The sequence below is a fragment of the Chiloscyllium plagiosum genome, chromosome 6 (assembly GCF_004010195.1).
Source record: "Chiloscyllium plagiosum isolate BGI_BamShark_2017 chromosome 6, ASM401019v2, whole genome shotgun sequence".
Taxonomy (NCBI): Eukaryota; Metazoa; Chordata; class Chondrichthyes; order Orectolobiformes; family Hemiscylliidae; genus Chiloscyllium; species Chiloscyllium plagiosum.
In genome coordinates, this window is record NC_057715.1 from 107,569,384 (window position 1) to 107,592,722 (window position 23,339).

General features: G+C 44.8%; 1 protein-coding gene across 2 annotated transcripts in view; it reads right to left on the minus strand.

The window, feature by feature from the left end:
• The window catches only part of LOC122550922 (CD99 antigen-like protein 2), a 47,200-nt gene extending 25,668 nt beyond the window's left edge, over positions 1–21,532 (minus strand). The window contains exons 1-2 of one of the 2 annotated variants that reach the window (XM_043692387.1): positions 21,299–21,532; positions 2,499–2,558 (exon numbers count right to left, since the gene is read on the minus strand). In XM_043692387.1, coding sequence (XP_043548322.1) covers positions 2,499–2,558; positions 21,299–21,359 — 121 coding nt within the window. In that variant the 5' untranslated portion in view covers positions 21,360–21,532. The remainder of the gene's footprint in view (positions 1–2,498; positions 2,559–21,298) is intronic. The other variant, XM_043692386.1, reaches the window with a different exon arrangement.
• Between the last annotated feature and the right edge of the window lie 1,807 nt (positions 21,533–23,339).

The window sequence follows — 23,339 nt, forward strand, 5'->3', positions numbered from 1 at the left end:
TTCTCCCCACCCCCACCCTCCTCTAGCTTATCTCTCCATGCTTCAGGCTCTCTGCCTTTAGTCCTGATAAGGGCTTTTGCCCGAAACGTCGATTTTACTGCTCCTCGGATGCTGCCTGAACTGCTGTGCTCTTCCAGCACCACTACTCCAGTATCCAAATCTAATATTAACTTCCCAACCAGCTGTCAGAATGCTTTCAGTTTATAGAAAATTGATGCTTGATGAATATTTAACCAATAAAGGCAAAATTCCAGGCACTTAGAAGCATTGAGAACTCCAAAAAACTATCATACCGGACTCAAAACTCTGTTTTTCTCTCTCCACAGATGTTGCCAGACCTGCTGAGTTTCTCCAGCATTCTTTGTTTTTATTTCAGATTTCTAACATCTGCAGTATTTTGTTTCCAGGATTCTCATTACTCTCTTGATTTACCCTCCTAACTAAACAAATAAACTGACTGACCAAAGAAAATTCTTATCAGATTCAAAACATCAACCCTGTTTCTCTCTCCACAGATGCTGTCAGATCTGCTGAGATTCTCCAGCATTTTGTTTTTATTAAACTAAATAACTGATTGTCAAATAGTCCCATTTGAGAGGGCTGCCAAATGAAAGAAAACTTAAATTTAAAATTAATTGCATTTTCAGAGTTTGGGATACAGGGGGACTCCAACTCTTGCAGTGTCTGTAGCTCACAGAAAGCCTTTCATAGTTTAGGACTTGGTCTGTGTGTGTATGAAAGTAACCACCCCAACACACACAAACGAAGCTGCATCAGGACACTATTCAAAAGGGCCACAACACACTGCAGTACACCAGAACTGCAAAAAGAAGAAGAAGAACACCTATACAAGGTAATCGCCAAAAACGGATACCCGCGCAACTTCATCAACAGATGCCTAAGAGAAAGACCATGGAACGAGGACATACCACAACCAAAAGGACTAGCCACACTACCATACATCAGGAGCATCTCGGAACTGACAGCGAGACTACTGCGACCCCTAGGACTCATAACAGCACACAAACCAACAGCCACGCTCAGACAACAACTCACCAGAACGAAGGACCCGATACCCAACATGAGCAAAACTAACGTAGTGTACAAAATACCATACAAGGACTGCACAAAACACTATATAGGACAAACAGGAAGACAGCTAACAATCCGCATACATGAACATCAACTAGCCACGAAACGACACGACCAGCTATCCTTAGTAGCCACACACGCAGACAACAAGCAACATGAATTCGACTGGGACAACACTACTATCATAGGGCAAGCCAGACAGAGAACAGCCATGGAATTCCTAGAGGCATGGCATTTATCCACAAACTCCATCAACAAACACATCGACCTGGACCCAATATACCAACCACTACAGCGGACAGCTAAAACTTGAATGTTGATGTGTTTTGTACATTTTAATCGGGAGTTTTATTGACACACAACATGGGTTCAAAGTTTGTGAGAAGATTTGTAGCTCGGGTGCTCGTTGCTGTGGTTCTCTTCGCTGAGCTGGAAGTTTTTGTTGCAAACGTTTCGTGCCTTGTCTAGGTGACATCCTCAGGGCTTGGGAGCCTCCTGTGAAGCGCTTCTATGGTGTTTCCTCCGGCATTTATAGTGGCCTGTCCCTGCCGCTTCCGGTTGTCAGTTTCGCAGACAACAAGCAACATGAATTTGACTGGGACAACACTACCATTATAGGGCAAGCCAAACAAAGAACAGCCAGGGAATTCCTAGAGGCATGGCATTCATCCACAAACTCCATCAACAAACACATCGACCTGGACCCAATATACCAACCACTACAGCGGACAGCTGAAACTGACAACCGGAAGCGGCAGGGACAGACCACTATAAACACCGGAGGAAACATCAAAGAAGCGCTTCGCAGGAGGCTCCCAAGCACTGATGATGTCGCCTAGCCAGGGGACGAAACGTTTGCAACAAAAACCTCCAGCTCGGCGAACAGAACCACAACAGTACAGACAGACACTGCCTGCTCTCTCTCTCTCCCTAGGATATAGATACAAACATAACCACAAAAAGAGGGGCAGGAAATTGAGCTGAATGACCTCCTCAAACATCGGCTGGCCTGACCTGAGTGTGGCTGCCTAGGCCAGGCCTGCATTATACAAATGTTTGGTTGATACATTATATGCCATTGTTCCTTGATTGACCTCAGGACCTTAAGTGTGGTGCTGGAAAAGCACGCAGGTCAGGCAGCATCCGAGGAGCAGGAGAATCGACGTTTCAGGCAAGAAACATCCTAGAAATTCCTGATGAAGGGCCCTCAACCGAAATATCAATTCTCCTGCTCCTTAGATGCTGCCTGAGCTGCTGAGCTTTTCCAGCATCACACTCTCGACTCTGATCTCCAGCATCACTTTCTCCTGACCCCAGGATCTTGCCTTCCTTGCCGGTCAAATATTGGTGGAGCTACCAAATTCAAGCTGAACCCTAAAACGATCACCATAGTCATCGTTACCTACCCCAGGGTTTAGCTGGATCATCTTTCAAAGCGTCACTCAGATCAAACCCGTCATCTCCCTCTGAAAGAGAAAATGTATCGTCATTTTAGAGGCACTATAGAAACGCAAGTTGTAGTAAGTTAATGAAGTAAAATATTCCCAAAGGATTCACAGGATTTCAGTCAAGCACTTGATTTTAAACAAAAATTTAACTTCAACTTTTTACATACAATATCTTGGAGCAGGACAAATGAAAACTCAGAGACAGTCACCAGAGTGAGGGAGGGAAGGGGAGAACGAGTGCGAGAGAGAGCAAGAAAACACAAGGTAAAATAAATTGCTTCCCTTTCTCCTTATACCAAGAAAGATAATCATAAAGACATTGAGAGGTGATTGGTTATTGAGCGGCTGATGTTAGGGACTGTGTTTCAATTGCAGTAGTTTTTCTTTGATTCCTAAACTAACACAGGGGAAGAAAAATATTGTAGTTACTGGACTAGGATCTGATTCGTGAATGAGAGTGAAGAACTTCTACTTCCTACCAATGTCCAGTTTTTCATTTGTATTACAAGTGTAAGGTCAAGGACAGAATCAATTTGGCTAGAGCTGAGGAATAAGAGGGTGCATTGGTCAGTGTAACCTGTAGAATTCCAACTAATGGGAAGAATGTAGAGGAAATAATTGGCAAGGAAATTACAGACAAGTATAAATATTGGAATTGGAATTAGATTTAGATTTTATTGTCATGTGCACTGAAGTACTGGTACAGGGGTGACACTGTGTCTCAGTGGTTAGCACTGCTGCCTCACAGCACCAGGGACCCTGGTTTAATTCCAGCCTTGAGCGACTGTCTGCATGGAGTTTGTCCATTCTACCCGTGTCTGCGCGGGTTTCCTCCAGATACCCTGGTTTCCTCCCACAAGTCCAGAGGGGTGACCTTATAGAGGTTTACAAAATTATGAGGAGCATGGATAGGATAAATAGACAAAGTCTTTTCCCTGTGGTCAGGGAGTCCAGAACTAGGGGGCATAGGATTAGGATGAGAGGGGAAAGATATAAAAGAGACCTACGGGGCAACTTTTTCCACACAGAGAGTGGTACGTGAATGGAATGAGCTGCCAGAGGAAGTGGCGGAGGCTGATACAATTGCAACATTTAAAAGGCATTTGGATGGGTATATGAATAGGAAGGGTTTGGAGGGATATGAGCCAGGTGCTGGCAGGTGGGACTAGATTGGGTTGGGATATCTAGTCGGCATCGACAGGTTTGACCGAAGGGTCTGTTTCTATGCTGTACATCTCTATGACTCTATGTGCAGGTTAGGTGAATTGGCTTTTGCCTGAAACGTTGATTTTCCTGCTCCTCGGATGCTGCCTGAACTGCTGTGTTTTTCCAGCACCACTCTAATCTAGAATCATGCTAAATTGCCCATAGTGTTAAGGGATGTGTAGGTTAGGTGCATTAGTCGGGGGTAAATGCTGGGTAATAGGGTAGGGGAATGGGACTGGGTGGGTTACTCTTCAGAGGGTCGACATGGATTGATGGGCCAAATGGCCTGTTTCCACACTGTAGTGATTCTATGATAAGTACAACGTAAAATGTAAAAACATGCCATTCACCAGTGCCATCTTTGTTACTAAACCAGAATTTAAAAAGAAACAACAGCAGAAATAAAAGAAAAATGTCCAGACCTTAAAAGTCTAAGTCTCATCTCCATAAAGGTGTTTGAGATCATAAATGCAGACACCCAAGGCCTAGCCACGGCCTGGAGTGAGGTCTGGGCCTGTGAATTTCACATTGATCACTGGGGAGAGCCCTGTTCTTGCTACCACAGATGCTGACTCATATCACTGGAGGAGCTTTCTTGCCCGTTGTTGGCCCCGAATGCCCAGAGGATAGAATAGTTATAATGAGGGGCTCTAATTACCAGGATATCAACTGGATGGATGTTTAAGAAACAGTGTGGGGCAAGTGTTTTTAGAATGTGTTCTTCCAGCAGTATGTATCCAGTCCAAGAAAGGAGGCACTGCTAGAACTGGTTCCGAGGAATGGAGTGGGCCAAGTAGATCATGTGGCATGGTGGAACATTTAGGTGTTAGTGATCATTTATTATAAGGTTGAGGATAATTGGAGAAAATGACATTGGTCAATCCAAGGAGAGTTGATTGGCAGAGAGCTGACGTCAATAGAGCAAAATAGATTCATCCTGATAGACTGGGGTCAAAGGCTGGTCGGGAAAAAAACAGGAGCTGAACAATAGGGTATCTTTGAGGAAGAGATAGTTGGGCAGAGTAAGATATATTGTCACAAAAGGGCAACAAATCCAGAGCTCCCCATATGATAAAGACGATGGGAATCACATTAAAGAACAATTGAAAGTGTGTGCAACCGGTATCAGATTGTACAATGACGCAACAGACTCTTTGGTCCAACTTGTCCATGCCAACAGATAACCCAACCTAATCAGGTCCCACCTGCCAGCACCCAGCCCATGTCCCTCCAATCCCTTCCCATTCATATACCCATCCAGATGCCTTTTAAATGTTGCAATTGTACCAGCCTTCACCACTTCCTCTGGCAGCTCATTTCATAGGCGCACCACTATCTGTGTGGAAAGGTTGCCCTTTAGATCTCTTTTATATCTTTCCCCTCTCACCTTAAACCTATGTCATGTAATTCTGGATCCCCCCCACCCAAGGGAAAAGACCTGGTCTATTTACCCTATCCATGCCCCTCATGATTTTATAAACCTCTATACGGTCACCCTTCAGCCTCCGACGCTCCAGGGAAAACAGTCCCAGCCTGTTCAGTCTCTCCCTATAGCTCAAATCCTCCAACCCTGGCAACACCCTTGTAAAGCTTTTCTGAACTCTTTCAAGTTTTACAACATCATTCCAGTAGGAAGGAGAACAGAATTGCACACAACATTCCAACAGTGGCCTAACCAATGTCCTGTACAGCCGCAACATGACCTCTCAACTCCTGTACTCAATACTCTGACTAATAAAGGAAAGCATACCAAACGTCTTCTTCACTATCCTATCTACCTGCAACTTCACTTTCAAGGAGCTATGAACCTGCCCTCCAAGGTCTCTTTGTTCAGTAACACTCCCAAGGACCTTACCATTAAGTGTATATGTCCTGCCGTGATTTGCTTTGCCACAATGCAACACCTCACATTTATCTAAACTTTGGTCCATCTGCCACTCCTTAGCCCATTCGCCCATCTGATCAATATCCTGTTGTAATCTGAGGTAACCTTCATTACTGTCCACTACACCTCCAATGGTGTCATCTGCACATTTACTAACTGTACCTCTTTTGCTCACATCCAAATCATTTATATGAATGATGAAAAGTAGTGGACCCAGCACCAATCCTTCTGGCACTCCAGTCTGAAAAACAACCCTCCACCACCATCTTCTGTCTTCTACCTTTGAGCCAGTTCTGTATCAAAATGGCTAGTTCTTCTGTATTCCATGAGATCCAACCTTGCCAATCAGTCTCCCATGGGGAACCTTGTCGAATGCCTTACTGAAGTCCATATAGATCACGTCTATTGCTCTGCCCTCATCAATCCTCTTTGTTACTTCTTCAAAAAACTCAATCAAGTTCATGAAAGATGATTTCCCATGCACAAAGCCATGTTGACTATCCCGAATCAGTCCTTGACTTTCCAAATACATTAAATCCTGTCCCTCAGGATTCTTTCCAACAACTTGCCCACCACCAATGTCAGGCTCACTGGTCTACAGTTCCCTGGCTTGTCCTTACCACCTTTCTTAAATAGTGGTGCCACGTTTGCCAACCTCCAGTCTCCGGCACCTCACCTGTGACTATTGATGATACAAATATCTCAGTAAGACGCCCAGCAATTACTTCCCTAGCTTCCCATAGAGTTCTGGGGTTCATCTGATCAGGTCCTGGGGATTTATCCGCCTTTATGTGTTTCAAGCCATCCAGTAATTCTTCCTCTGTAATATGGACATTTTTCAAGATGTCACCATCTATGTCCCTACACTCTATATCTTCCATGTCCTTTTCCACAGTAAATACTGATGCAAATACTCATTTAGTATCTCCCCCATCTCCTGCGGCTCCACATAAAGGCCACCTTGCTGATCTTTGAGGGGCCTTATTCTCTGCCTAGTTACCCTTCATCCTTAATGTATTTGTAAAGTCTCCTTAACCCTATTTGCCAAAGCTCTCACATATCCCCTTTTTGCCATCCTGATTTCCTTCTTAAATAGTAAAGTTGAGAGGAAGGCTAAATACAGAAAATTCGGAAGATGTAAAAGCAAATATAAGTAACACTGAGGGATTAATGGAAAAGGACCAGCAGCTAATATAAAAAGGAAATTAAAAGCTAATGGTCCCCAGCAAGACAGATTCCAGCCTTCAACCAATTTGATTCACTCCACGTGAAACACTCCAACTTCAAGAAACAGTTGGAAGCACTGGATATTGCAAAGGCTAAGGGCCTTTACAACATTCTGGTAATATACTGAAGGCTGTGAAGGCTTTCCCTTTGTCATACTGGAAGCTCCGTGACTTGTCATATGCCTAGCTATTTATATCGCAAGATCAGAGTGAAAAGCACGATTATCTTAATGTGATGTCATTTTCCCCATCCCATGCATTGAACAATTTTAAAAATTTAAATATTTTGGAAGGACAAATCACAGAGACAGTGACAGTTTGTTTTTTAACAACTGACTATAAGCAGCCACCACATGTGTGTTTTCTACCAATTCTCAGTGCGTGACCATCATCGTCAAGTCCAATATTTAGTGCCCACGCCTAGGTGCCCTGAGAGAGCATGAGAGTGGGTCTTGTTCTTCCAGAGGGGGCTTCACATATGTCCCCATCCTCAACCATGGGGAAAACCCAGAATGTAAGGGCAAAGGTACGCATTTGGAACAAATTTCAGCCAGAGGTGCCAACCAGATGATCTGTCTCAGCTTCCTCCAGAGGTTCCCAGCATCACAAATGCCAATCATTAACCAATTTGATTCACTTCACCTGCCTCAGCTGATGCATGCACTCCAAACTCTCTGTGTACCTCAACACTGCTCAGGGTCCTTCTAGTTATTATACATTCCCTTGCCTTGTTTGTTCTTCCCAAATCACAATAACATACTCCTCTGGACTGAGTTCAACTTGTAACTCTTTTAGCCATCTAAGCCTATGGACACCTTTGCACAGTGATGGATGCAGCTGCAGACTATCAGCTATGTGACTCATATTTGGATCATCCCCAAACTCCTTCATCGAGCCAACAATATCAAGCGCCATGCATGTACCTGAATACACCATACTGAGCGGTAGAAAGAAAACTATGAAGCAATTTTATAACTCCGTTCATGGAAGCCAATAAACTTGAGTCAAACAATCTGGGCATGATTTGGTAACATTTCATGATACTTGTTGGAAGATTGATGAACAACTGCAAGATGTAACCTAGTATCCCATTCTTTATATTGGCTGGGGATGCAATGCTTAGTATTACCTGTAATAATGCCAGTTAAGTGTCAATGTGTGATAGTAAGCAGTGTGCGTGACTGTGGTAAAGTGAAGGCAACAGTCATTACTTCTGATCTGACTTCCTTTTTCTGCAGGCCATTATTGTACAAACCAACTCTCCTCTGCAAAGAACCCACATTGGTCACGTTCACCACCACAGATCATAGCTATCATGTTAGATCAGGAGTAGGCAATTTTGAGTTTCTTCTATGGTGAGTGGAATTTGCTATCTAGTTAGAGTCAGCGACATACAGCATGGAAACAGACCCTTTTGTCCAACTTGTCCACGCCAATCAGATATCCTAAATTTATCTAGCCCCATTAGCCAGCATTTGGCCCATATCCCTTCAAATCCTTCCTATTCATAGACACATCCAGATGTCTTTTGAATGTTGTAATCATACCAACCTCCACCACTTCCTCCTATTCACTCATTCTATACACGCATCAAAAGTCGAGAAAGTTAAATCACATTTATTACACTCTCTCACACTAGCCCCTTGTATCCTTACTCTCCACTTTCTTTTTGAAATTTTTGAGTTTGGTTATGCACCTATAGGCTTATCGAACCATGGTTTCTGGATTCTGACAAAACTCTGCCTTTAAACATCTATGATTGAATTTTAAGATTTTAAAAACAGAGACACTTCTTCCCCTAACTCACTCCCTATTTTAAATAACTCAATTACACATCCAACTCAGGTTGACACGTGGTTTGGGCTAAATAGTCTCATTCTGCTCCTACAACTTATTGTTTTGAGAAAATTTGTAGCTCAGGTCGAGTTTCTGGATGTAGATTTGCTCACTGAGCTGGAAGGTTCATTTTCAGCTGTTTTGTCACCCTACTAACATTTTCGGTGGGCCTCTGGGCGAAGCACTGCTGATAATTCCTGCTTTCTATTTAATTGTCTAGGTTTCTTTGGGTTGATTATGTCATTTCCTGTTCTTTTTCTCAGGGGGTGGTAGATGGGGTCTAACTTGATTTGTTTGTTGATAGAATTCCGGTTGAAATGTCATGCTTCTAGGAATTCTCGTGCGTGTCTCTGTTTGGCTTGTCCTCGGATGGATGTGTTGTCCCTAGTATCGCTAGTATCCTTACATACAGATGAGGAAGGACACCATTTCAACTGGGACAATACATCGATCCTAGGACAAGCCAGAGAGAGACACGCATGAGAATTCCTAAAAGCATGGCATTCCAACCAGAACTCTTACCAACAAGCACATCAAGTTAGACATCGACCACCTCCCTGAGAAAAAAAAACAGGAAACGGCATCACCACTGGAAATGACATCACCAACCCAAACAAACCCAAACATATAAATAGTAACCAGGAATCATCAGTAGTGCTTCACCGGGAGGCCCACTGAAGATGTTACCGAGTAGGGTGATGAAACATCATGTAGCGAGCAAACCTACATCCAAGAACTTATTGTGTCTAAGGGAAGGGAGTTTGTGGGCAATAATTATCTAATAAGAAGCCAACTTTTTATTTTAAAATCCACCACCAAATCACTCACTCTATACCAACTGAACAAAAGAACAATTGATTAACCTCACCAGAAGCAGCGCAGAAACAACACAAAACAAACATCAGTGGGGAAAACCAAGGGAGGGGATAACCAAAATATTGTGGGAGGTCCCCGTGGTGCCCACTTCTCTCTCAAAATTTTGAGCGTGTTGGCATGTGCCCTCTCGAAGGGCATCCAAGCATAAATGTGGGACTAAGGCAGGAGTCAGGAACTATGCCTCTGTCTCCTCGTCAGCCCACTGCCTGGAAATGTTGGAACCTTATTCTTTAAAATAAACCAGCAACAAATCACCCACTTGACAAATTAAATGAATACTTCACAAGCATTGCTCAATAGGGATAGTGTAACAACAAGGAGAAAGTGAGGACTGCAGATGCTGGAAATGAGACCCCCACCTTCATCTACTTATCATATTCCCAGCTACCCTTCCCCAGTCCATCCACCCTCTCCTATTTCTCTCTGCCCCCTTGGGCCACCCCCCTCATTCCTGATGAAGGGCTTATGCTCGAAATGTCGACTCTCCTGTTCCTCGGATGCTGCCTGACCAGCTGTGCTTTTCCAGCACCACACTCTTCGACGGTGTAACAGCTACCAAAGATAGGGAGAGTAAAAGGAGAGAGAGGGGACTAAATTAGGTGAAGTTTCAGGGGGAAATAAACCACTCTACCCCACCATGGTGCTCACCCATGAACACAGACCAGTCCATCACACAAGCCAGCCATCCATGCAATGACTTCATGTGTAGCTCCTGTTGCCTTGGAAAAGCAGCCAACTCAATCAAAGACTCCTCCCAGCCCAGTTATACACTCTTCCACTCTCTTGCATCAGGCAGAGATATAAAAATTTGAAAACACATCTAAATAGATTCAAGAACAGCTTCCTCCACTGCTGTAATCAGACTTTTGAACAGACTTCTCAAATTTAAATGCTGATCTCTCTGTCTGCACCTTCTCTGCGGCTGTAACACTTTAGTCTGCACTCTGTTTCACTAAACGGATGCACTTTGTATGGTATAATCTGCCTATCGAGCACACAAAACAGCACTTTTCACTGTATTCCTGTACATGCGACAACAATAAATCAATTAACCTCTCCGACAGGACTGGGGGCCCCCGCATGCTCCCTCTCCTGAGCCAGGCTAATGAAAACCTGGCACCAGATGAGCCATTCTCCCTAAGGTGGAGTAAAATAAGTGCAATTCTCGACCTCACCTCCCCCAGCTGGAGCAGATAGGGGAGGAGGCCTTCACTGGCCTATAGGATAGGACATTCAATATTTCAATCCTCCAAATGATCAACCAGTAGGTATGTCCTGTCCATGAGGAGCTCCTTCTCGAGTGCCAGGTGCACTGCCTGTTCGGTTCTAAGGACGTAGTCCACCTTCCCAAACATTTTAGATGTGGGAACAATAGCTGCTAGCCCAACAAAGGCCACCATTGCTTTCATGCACACCTCCATGGTCATGTCAGAGTGAGCATACCTTCTCAACCCATGGTTTTTGGTCATCATGTGGAAAGGGAATGGACTTGCTGGACCCTAAGGGACTGAGGACGCTGCTGTGACCCTCCCCCATCCCCCACACTGGTGCCAGTGATTACAGCGTTGTGAGTTCTTGCAGAGCTGAAAATGTGTTGCTGGAAAAGCGCAGCAGGTCAGGCAGCATCCAAGGAACAGGAGAATTGACGTTTCGGGCATAAGCCCTTCTTCTTTGCAGAGGCAAAATTACCCCAGTTCTTAAACCGAATGTCCAACAAGTACTCTGGAGTTGGAGACCGTAAGAACTGCAGATGCTAGAAGTCTGAGTCAATAGATGTGACGCTGGAAACGCACAGCAGTTCAGACAGCATCCGAGCAGCAGGAAAGTCAACGTTTTGGCCCGAAAGTAGTAAATGACAGGTGGAGAATAAACCCAATGGGAGAGAAGAACAGTTGGACAGACAAAGGAGTGAATAAACAAAGGAGCTTGGAACACTAGCCACAGATTTACATATCCAACAATGATGAAATGATTCACATTGTCATTACCCAAAGTATTCTGCTTTCTCTGTTTGCCCTATCATCACGTTTGTTTCCTTGGAGAATGGCCTGTTCGAAGAATTTTGCAGACTGTAAAAAACAGACATGTGCCGTTTTTTTTAAACCTCACTTGTGTCCAGTGCAGGCCGTTTGGTGTAGGTACAGTCACAACGCTGTTCGGGAGGGAATGCTCCTGCGTTGACCAAGGAAGGGTGAGCTTGAACGCAGGGCCTTGTAGAGCACAAAGAAAGATGGTGGTGGTTGTTGGGCACTCATCCAGCATATCTCAGCTGGAGCCCCTCAGGGTAGATATTTTCTCGATGAACCTGTTCAGCAATGCTATGACACACCTCTGGAGCAGGTAGAATTTGAAATCAGGCCTTTTCTTGCCCAGAGGTAGAGACATTACCAGCACACCACAAGTGCCCTATTCCTCAGGGTTTTTTAAAACTTACCTATTTTTCCAATCAACCTGTTCAGAAATATTATTATACACATCTAGAGAAGGTGGGACTTGAACCCACGTCTCCAGTTCCTCGGGGTAGTGTCCTGGGGCCAACCATCTTCAGCTGCTTCACCAATCTTTCCTCCATTATAAAAAGCCACTGTCACACGGTTTGTTCTGTTGGTTCTATGTACTGCTTTTCCTGTTGGCCATAGGGAGACTGGAGGCGTTGTTTTTGAGACCCTGTTTCTTTATAGTTTTGGGGTTTTTTTAAACTGTTAACTGTTAGTGTCAATTTGTATAAGGTTGACTAAAAAATATAAAGGCCACTGACCATGATTCTTTTGTCACACTTGCAAGTCCACATTTATTAATCAAGTAAAGTGCACAGGGTACACATAATGGAACAGTGGAATACAGTATTACAGCAATGCGACCGAATTGCATGGAGTGCCTGCAGCCGCACAAAAAGAGGTGAAAAATTGAAAGCATGATGGGTGGGGAACAGTAAAGATGAGTCATAGGCAGAAAGTAGAATGGAAAAGAAATCTGACTCCAACTCAACGTCTGCATGCATTTCCTCTGTGGTTTCAGGTTTCGGCTGAACATTTCTGCCATTTCCAACAGGGGCAGCAAAACCAACAGTGCTTAAATTCAGCAACAATTTAACTGAAAAAGGATGACCAACATAAAAACAAAATAATTTCTGCTACACAGATATATGAAAAGTATTTGAATAGAGGTTTAAATGAAAAGTCATCACCTTCAATTGATCAAGAATGAGGGGACCCAAGATTTAAAATGATTTGCAGAAGTAGCAAATGAGATGGAAGAAGAAACCTTCTTGCACAGTGAGCAGCTCTTATCTGGAATACACTGCCTGAAAGTGTGGTAGAGACTGTCATAGGCAAACAAGACGGCACTGGATTGTTATTTTAATAGAAATAATGTGGAAGGTTATGTGGAAAAGGCATGAGAAATGGCACAATTTAAGATGCTCAATCAGAGAGCCAGCACCAAAAGAGGCAGCTGAATAGCCTCTATCTGCAGTGTGATATAATAATGGACTTGGTGCCTTCCTATTGCTCACAGCATCATGGAAATTATTAGCTGTAACCAGGGCAAGGCTTTGGCCAGGACTTTGGCACTGGGATCAGATTCCAAGCCCCAAACTTGCACTGTGTCACCAACAATCAGCTGACATAACAGGGGAGATGACAGCCTCATGCTATTATCAGTGAACTACTAATCCAGAGAGTCAGGTAATGTTCTAGGGGCCCAGATTCAAATCCCACCATGGCAGATAGTGGAATATAAATTCAATATTAAAAAAAAATCTGGAGTTAAGAGTCTAATGGTGACCAAGAATCCATTGTTGGGAAAAGCCCATCTTGTTCAGTAATGTCCTTTAGGGAAGGAAACTGCCACCTTTATCTGGTCTGGCCTACAGCAATATGGTTGACTCTTAACTGCCCTCTGGGCAATATGTAATGGCCTTGCCGGCAACTCCCACATCCCCTGAATGAATAAAGCAAACTAACATTTATCATAATGAGCAATATAGGGTAAACTAGGGAAACAGCATCCCAGCTGGAAAAAAGACTATTAATCTAGACAAACAAAAGAATTGCAGATTCTGGAAATGACGAAGAAAACAGAAATTGCTGCTGCATCTGCTGGGTTTTTCCAGAACCTGTGGTGAGAAAGCAGAGTTAACATGAGGGGCAGACAAGGGTGTTTGGCGTACTGGCCTTGGTTTCCAGCATCTGCAGTCATTGTTTTTACCTTTACATTGCAGAGGCTGAGTGCCAGCTCTCAATACGTCCACCAATCTCTCCCGGAGCTTGACCCCACCATGGAACACCAGGTTACTGTCCACAACAGCCTCATTTCATCTGGTGATCTCCCCCCCCGCTCCTCACAGCCTCCAAAACTCAGTCTTACCCAACTCCGCACAGCTCACTTCTACCTCCGCCTTTCCAAAATCCAAAAACAGGTCTGTCCAGGCCAACCATTTGTGTCTGCCTGCTTCTGCCCAACAAAGCTCTTCTCTTCCTATCACAACTTCCCTTTCTACCTACATCCACAATTCCTCTGACACTTTCTATCAGTTTGCAGGCTGCAGCCGCCTCCTCTTTATCCTGGACATGCAGTCCCTTTACACACCCATCCCCCACCAAGATGGTCTCAGGGCTCTACATTTCTTCCTGGAAAAAGGCCTGAATCATCCCCACCATTTTGCCTGGCCTAGCTCGTCCTAACCCTAAACAACTTCTCTTAATTCCTTTCGCTTTCTTCAAGTCAAAGGTGTGGCCATGGGTACCCACATGAGCCCCTGTTATGCCTGTCTCTTTGTGGTTACGGGAAACATTCCTTGTTTCAGTCCTATTTCAGCCCCCACCCAAAACTCTTTCTCCAAGATAATCAATGATATCACCAGTGCTGCTTCCCTCTCTTGTCCAGCATTGGAAAGGTTTCTCTATTTCACTTCCAATTTCTACCCTGTTCTCACCATCATCTGGTCCATCGCTTGTCGAGGTCAGTCCACCAGACAACATCAGCATCATCTTTGTCAGCCCTTATTGTTAACTCTAGTTTTTCTCCAGCGTCTGTGGAGAGATTTAGCATGTGTGGCAGCAATTTCTGTTTTGTAGTTTCTAGCATCCAAAGTTCTTTTGGGTTTTTTTTAATCCTTCTTTCCTCGACATCTCTGCATCCATTTCTGGGGACAGGTTGGCCATCAAAATCCACTACAAATCCACTAGCTTTCACAATTACCATCCTCCCACACTACTTCCTGAAAAAATCCCTATTCTATTATCTTAGGTCCTCCATCTCTATCACATCTGTTCTGATGGTGCTCCTCAACCTTCTCTGCTTCAAAGGACACAACTCAAGCCTATCCAGCTTCTCTTCAATCGCTGAAATGTTCCACCCCAGGCAACATTCTGATGTTTCTCCTTCGCACTCCCTCCAGTGTAATCACATTCTTCCTATAGTGTGCTGACCAGAACTGCACACAGTACTTCAGCTGTGGCCTATTTGAAGTTCTGTACAGCTCCAACATGACCTCTCTGCTCTTACAATCTATGCCACATCAGTGCATCAAATCACCATTGGATCAAGTACAATTCGCATTGAAATGGAAATTTGTACATTTCACAAAAAGAGCAGAGGAAAGGTACTAAAAACAGAGAATAATCTCCATAGAGAGCAGGGTTTCTAGCATCACCAAGAGAAACAAAATGAGATTAACAAGTACAATATCACAGTGCTGGAAATATGGAAACCCATTGAAAACACGTAGAAGATTAGATTCGATTCCCTACAGTATGGAAACAGGCCTTTCGGCCCAATAAGTCCACACTGCCCCTCTGAAAAGTAACCCACCCAGACTCATTCCCCATATCTACCCCTGACTAATGCACCTAACGCTATGGGCTTCACAGGACGTTCCCAAGCACAGAGGATGTCACCTAGACAGGGGACGAAATGTCTGCAACACAAATTCCCAGCTCGGCGAACAGAACCACAACAACGAGCACCCGAGCTACAAATCTTCTCACAAACTTTGAATGGGCAATTTATCATGGCCAATTCACCTGACTTGCACATCTTTGGATTGCGGGAGGAAACTGATGTATCCAGAGGAAACCCACGCAGACACGGGGAGAATGTGCAAACTTCACACAGACAGTCGCGTGAGGCAGGAATCGAACCCGGTTCCCTGGTGTGAGGCAGCAGTGCTAATCACTGGGCCATGGTGCTGCCCCACATACATCAGCATCTGCAGCACAGTCAGGTCACTTTAGAGATTCAGTCTAACACTAGACCGAAGAAATAGGTTAACACAAAAGGTATAGGCTTCTCTGCAGTTCATCTCTTTCTCACTCAGTCACAAAGCTGCTTCTCAGCTTCGGTCGCCATTAAAGGCGACTTTATTGAAATAAAAGATGATCATGGGGCTTGACAGTGGGATGTGGAAAGGGCTTTCTCCCTGATGACTGTCTCGGACCAGGGGTCATAATCTCAGAATTAGGGGTTACATATGAAGATGAGGGGGAACTTCTTCTGTCAGAGCATAGTCAACCTGTGGAATTTCTCACCACAGAGGGCTATTGAGATTGGGCCGCTAAGTATGTTCAAGGGCAGAATAAAGAAATGTAGTCAATAAGCAAGTCAAAGGTTTTGTGGAGAATGCAGCAAAATGGACATAAGGATTCTTTGCAAACTCAGTGGCCCAAATAGCCTCTTTCTGCTCTGACCACCTATGGTTTGATCTGCTTATAGTTACATCCAATATAGCCCAGGTGTTGCCCACGAGTCCCCCTTCTTCACTATTGAAACATTGGCACTTGTTGAAACTGTGTGAGAGACTGAGATCAGCTTGATTTAGCCGGAACACTCTGCTTCCTGAGTGAAATGGTTTTGGATTCAAACCCCATTCTGGAATGAATGGTTGACTGCAGCGCTGAGTAAGTGCTGCATTGTTAAAAGGTGCTGTCATTTAAATAAGACCTGAACTTGAGGGCTGTCAGTACTTTTCAGATGGATGTAAAACATCCTTTGACACTCTTGGAAGAACAACAGGATACTGTCACAGGACCGTAGACAACGTTATCTCAGCAAACACTCCTACAGAGGCTATCATTGAATTTGTGATCGGGTGGGAGCCTACTGTGTGATAGGCTGTAACTTGCCTATATTCCAATATTTCAAAAGAATTTTATTGACTATTATCCTTTACAGTCTTCCGAGGTGATAAATGGCACATTAGAATTGGAAGTCCGTTTTTCACCTCACTTTTCCAGCTTTGTTCTTCACCCCTTCTATTCCGTAATCGATGCTTTTAATATTGTGGTTGTGTCATTGGATTTGTCATCCAGAAGCATGGGTAAATAGTCTGAGGATGCAGGCCCCAATCCAAAGGGCAACTAAAACACTGAATCCCATTCGTTAGCAAATTCAATTGATTAATAAAGAATTGAAAGTTAATCTCAGCCATTGTAAGTCATAGAGGTTTAGTATGTGGAAAATGGCCATCGAGACTACGACAGTGAAAACTAAACCGCTTAAACTATTCTAACCCTATATTCCAGCATTTGGCCCATAGCCTTGTGTGCCTGGGCCATGACTCACATGATGGTTGTTGAAAACCCCACCTTGTTCACTAATGACCTCTTGGTAAGGAAATCATCCATCTTGATCTGGTCTAGCCTGTGTGTGATTCCAGAGGCCTTTGTGGTTATCTCTTGACTAGGCCCCCCCAAATATGGCCTAGCAAGCTACACAGATCAAGGCCAATTGATTAGATTACTACAGTGTGGAAACAGGTCCTTCAGCCCAACCAGTCCACACCGACCCTCCGAAGAGTAACCCACCCAGACCCATTTCCCTCTGACTAATGCACCTAACACTACGGGCAATTTAGCATGGCCAATTCACCTGACCTGCACATCTTTGGACTGTGGGAGGAAACCGGAGCACCCGGAGGAAACCCATGCAGACACAGGGAGAATGTGCAAACTCCACACAGACAATCGCCCAAGGCTGGAATCAAACCTGAGACCCTGGTGCTGTGAGGCAGCAGAGCAAACCACTGAGCCACCATGCCGCCCACTAGGATGAGCAACTAATACTGGATTTGACAGAGTAACGCACATCCCATGATTTAACAAAAAAACCGTCTCCCTGCTGACTCACATCAACTTATCGTAAACAGTGCTGCGTGCATCTGTAGTGATTGGAACAAGGTGGACCGAATAGAAGGTGCATTCCCTGACTGGGGCTGTTAATCTGGTCCAATCAGGGAGCCCTGGCTGACAGATATAACCAGGAGTGCTCCAACTCTATTTTGATTTAGTCCCTCCCCTCCCCTTCACTGTTTTGATCACACAGCACTGCCCTTTGATGTGAAGGGCAGTGTTTGTCACTGGCCACCCGGGTGTTTTCCTATCTTCCTGGTGGTGGAATTTGAATAAAGATTCGTGCACTTTGTGTCTTTCACTGTGTCTCACACCTGCACACACACACCATGGGTGCTGGGAAAAAAATAAGCACTACCGCACTTAGGTGGTAGTGTGGGGGTTAAAAGAAAGAAAGAAAAAAAAAAAAAAAAAAACACAGTTCAGAATTGAATAAAGATTGGTGCACTTTGTGTCAAAAAAAAAGAAAATAAATAGGGATTCACACAGCACTGCCCTTTGATGGGAAAGGCACTGCTGGTCACAGGCCACTTGGGTGTTTGTACAAGGACTCTCCTTGAAGGTGACTATCCCTAGACCAGCTGCCCTACAGAAAGGGAGAAGGAGAGACCAGCACTCCCACTGCTGGTCTCTGGGACCCCGCCCAGACTTGCCTCAGCTGTTGCTGCTTGGGGCCTACCTCACTGCTGCCTGGGACTTGCCTTGGGACCCTCCCAGGACCTCCACCACCACTGCTGCTGTTACTAGAAAAAAAAAAAAATAACCAGGAGTGCTCCAACTCTATTTTGATTTAGTCCCTCCCCTCCCCTTCACTGTTTTGATCACACAGCACTGCCCTTTGATGTGAAGGGCAGTGTTTGTCACTGGCCACCCAGGTTTTTTCCTGTCTTCATGATGGTGGAATTTGAATAAAGATTCACAACATGGGTTCAAAGTTTGTGAGAAGATTTGTAGCTCGGGTGCTCGTTGCTGTGGTTCTCTTCGCCGAGCTGGAAGTTTTGTTGCAAACGTTTCATGCCCTGTCTAGGTGACATCCTCAGGGCTTGGGAGCCTCCTGTGAAGCGCTTCTGTGGTGTTTCCTCCGGCATTTATAGTGGCCTGTCCCTGCCGCTTCCGGTTGTCAGTTTCGCAGACGACAAGCAACATGAATTTGACTGGGACAACACTACCATTATAGGGCAAGCCAAACAAAGAACAGCCAGGGAATTCCTAGAAGCATGGCACTCATCCACAAACTCCATCAACAAACACATCGACCTGGACCCAATATACCGGCCACTACAGCGGACAGCTGACACTGACAACTGGAAGCGGCAGGGACAGGCCACTATAAATGCCGGAGGAAACACCACAGAAGCGCTTCACAGGAGGCTCCCAAGCACTGAGGATGTCACCTAGACAGGGGACAAAACGTTTGCAACAAAAACTTCCAGCTCGGTGAACAGAACCACAGCAACAACATGGGTGCTGGGGAAAAAAAAAGCACTACCGCAGTTAGGCGGTAGTGTGGTGGGTTTAATATAAAAAAAAGTGTCAGAGGTTTTGCTCACTCTAGAAAAAACATAAAATAAACAGGAGGGTCAGGGATTCTAAAAAAAAATAAGCAGGAGTGTGTCTGGGAGCTGAGTGGTCAATGACTAGCCTGGAGGAAAGTAGGCCTGGGGAAGGTCGGTTTGTACGCGGGGGGGGCGGAGAACAGAAGGCTGATGACTGCCCTCTAGGAAGGCTAGCCAAGGACGGTTTGATCAGTATGTTGTGCAGACAAGTGTCAGTTAGGCAGTAGTATGGGGGAAAATTTTAAAAAATATATAAACAGGAGTGTCAGGGGTTCTGCTCACTCTGAGCTAGCTGGGTCAATGCCATGTACTGTGCAAGTGTAAATGAAGGGTCACTTGGTGACAGGATACCGGCCTTTTTGGAGTTATCTCAGTGTTCTCACCCCCAAACCCATTCTCTTGCATTCCACTGATTCCTTCTGATTCTGCAAGTTCCCACCTAAGCTTCTCATCCTGGCTAGCAAATTCATCTGTCACCTTGCTACACCCAACATTAAGAGGTCACCTTCAACCCCACAAACCCAGTGTGCTTCCTGCAATGCTGGACTGCTTCCACCCTTTTAAAACCAGTGACTATCTCCCAAAGGGAACATTAAGTTCAAAAGATTGCAACACATTAACGCTGCCTACCTTCTCATTTCCAGAGTGTGCGTGATTCTGCTATGCCCATCCATATCCTTTTTTGCCATCCATCTTTTGCTTCTGGATGTATCACAGTCTTCTTTCATCTTCTTTTTGTCATTTAACTTCCTTCTAGCTGAGTGGCCTTCGTATTCCTTACTCCCACTGTCCCTTCTGCTGGGAGGGGGCTGCTTAAAATCAGTTACCTCCTTGAGCTTGTGGAAAATGTGTCTGAAGTGTTGCTTCTGCAGAAGTCAGGTACTCAGAAGTCATAAAGACTCAGTGTGCAGAAGTGATAAGACCCAGTGTTGCATGAGCAAAAGTAATAAGACTCAGCTATCAATGGGGGGGGGGGGGTTGCACGCTAACAACAGGCCACAGACAGATGTGGTAAGACGATTAGATTAGCAGCTGCACAGAGCAATACAACTGTCACATATGAGGTAAAAGGGGAGGTACAGGGAGGCTCATAGAAAACTGTATAAATGTGAAATGATATTATTCAAAAGTGTGCCTATGTGGTCACCCGGCCTTGCAAGAACTGCTACGGAATTTGACTCGGACTAAAATTATTTGGCAGTGAGCTTCGTTTCTCACAAGTTTTGCATGTTTCAATCTGACACATTAATCTGAAACCTGCCGAGCATTTCCAGACATCTCTGTGTGAATAGTCACTTGCTGCAAATGTGTTGCTGGAAAAGCGCAACAGGTCGGGCAGCATCCGAGGAGCAGGAGAATCGACGTTTCGGGCATGAGCCCTTCTTCAGGAAGGAGGACTCATGCCCGAAACGTCGATTCTCCTGCTCCTTGGATGCTGCCCAACCTGCTGCGCTTTTCCAGCAACACATTTTCAGCTCTGATCTCCAGCATCTGCCAGTCCTCACTTTCTCCAGGGTGGTCACTTGCTAAACCACTAAGCACTGTACTTTTCTATGTGCCTTTTCTACTGATAACAACTATTATTCTCCCAAGCAAAAAGAAGTATCGATAATGAGCACCTCACAGGCTAACAAGAGAGAAAAGAGGCCGATCGGGCCGTCGCGACTGTTCTGGTAGCGCTCTTCCAGTACCACTAATCCAGAAGCTGGTTTCCAGCATCTGCAGTCATTGTTTTTACCCTGTTTTTACCGAGGACCCAATCAACCAAGAGATGTCCTGAACAATGCTCCAGACATGTCTTTTAAAGGCACTCCTATGAAATACAGTCCAATTCTGACAGGAATCCTCCACTTCTTGCTGAGATCCGGCCCTATGACAGCTTCCCTTAATCTCACACTTTAAAGAGTTCCGGGCAAGTTATTTTTAAAAAAAATAAAAACCAAACTTTTGCTCCGGCACCGTGTCAGTTGGAAAATACTTGCAAGTGACTTTAAAAAAACCCACCAACAATGCATGTCCGAGGGAAGGATTAAAAAGCTCTTACCGTACGTTCTGACCAAAGCAAATGTCAGGCAGCCAAAGAGGAAATTTTTCACAAGCAACATTTTACAAGAAAGAAAACAAAGGAGAATCAAACAGCACAATAACTTCCGCCAAAATTAACTGACTTTTTTAAAATATAAAAATAACTCTTGGAAGGCGAGTCAGAGAGCGTGTGGTTAATTTCTGCAAGAACATGACTCACACGGTGACTCACCAAGCTCCAGGCTATCAACATCACTGACAGCTCAAGCCTCCAACCCGAAAGCTCGGCTTTACTCCAATCGCTGCTTACCTTTAAACCCAAGAGAGGCGACGCCCAATTCAATAAAATCCCTGAAATGGCCCGGTAGAAATTCACTGTGTGAAGGAGTCTCGCTTCACAGCAAGTGTGGAGACCTAGTGAGCTGGGCTATTAAAGGGAAAAGACAGGGAATTCGAGAAAAAAAATCTAGAACTCAGCGGCAAACCACTCAGGAGACACCGGAGTGGCGGAGAGAGTATAGTAATCACGGTGGCTCAGTGGTTAGCACTGCTGCCTCACAGCACCACGAATGGGTGACTGTGTGGAGTTTGCACATTCGCCCCAGTGTCTGCGTGGGTTTCCTCTGGGGGCTCCAGTTTCCTCCCGCAGTCCAAAGATGTGCAGGTTAAGTGAATTGGCCATGCTAAATTGCCCACAGTGCTAGATGCATTAGAGTGAAATGGGTTTGGGTGGGTTACTCTTCGGAGGGTCGGTGTGACTTGCTGGGCCAAATGGCCCGTTTCCACACTGTCGGGAAGCTGAGCTGAAAATTGATTGCATCTGATCTGGAGGTGTCGGTAACCGAGTAGGACTGGGGTGGACAAAGTTGGAAGTCACACCATACCAGGTTACAGTCCAACAGCTCTATTTGAAATCATAAGCTTTTGAAGCAGGTAAAGTCTCAGCAACTCAGCAGATGCAAGCCTCGTTGATGAGAGACTGCCTGGGACTTCAGGTGGCGTGGTGGCTCAGTAGTTAGCACTGCCTGATGATCTGCCAGGAACCCGGGTTAGATTCCAGCCTTGGGCACGTTCTCCCCATGTCTGCGAAGGTTCCCTTCGGGGTTCTCCAGTTTCTTCCCGCAGACCAAAGATGTGCGGGTCAGCTGGGTTGGCCATGGGAAATACGAGGTTACAGTTGGGGGACTGGGTCTAGATCAGGGTGGGATGCTCTTCAATGGGTTGGTGTGGACTCGATGGGCCGAATGGCCTGCTTGCACACCGTAGGGATTGCATGATTCAAGGGCCAGCATGGGGATCTTGTACAGCGGTGCCATCCCAATGTCTGAGCCAAGCAACCCAAGTCTCACATCTTCCACATATTACAACATCTCTGAATGGGTTGATTAGGAAAATACACATAAAGGGGTGACAGATGTTTGAAACTCTCTGCCTCAAATGGCAGTGGATGTGAGATCAGTTGTTAATTTTAAACATGAGATGGGTAAATTTTGTTAAGCAAAGGTATTAAGGATATGAGCCAAAGGCAGGTGTGTGGAGTTGAGCCACAGATTAGCCATGAATACATTGAATGGTGGAACAGACTGAAGGGGCTGAATTGTCTTCTCCTGATCCCTCACTAGTCCTGAAGATATTTTACTTTGACTTTTTCTGCAAGTGGGAAGTGAGTTTAGAAATCTGGTTTATAGTTAAGGTGATTTTCAGTTGAGGTGGTGTTAATTCTGCCAGCTGAGTTGTTTGGAGTTAAAGTAAGGAATTTGGGGAAGTGGAGAGCTTGCTTTGGTGGTGGGGCATTTTGTGTATACTATAGCAAGATGAAAATCACACAACACCAGGTTATAGTCCAACAGGTTTAATTGGAAGCACACTAGCTTTCGGAGCGATGCTCCTTCATCAGGTGGTTGTGGAGGACACAATTGTAAGGCACAGAATTTATAGCAAAAATTTGCAGTGTGATGTAACTGAAATTATACATTGAAAAATACCTTGATTGTCTGTTGAGTCTTTCATCTATTGGAATACCATGATAGTTTCACTTCTTTCATGTGTAAATCACAAAA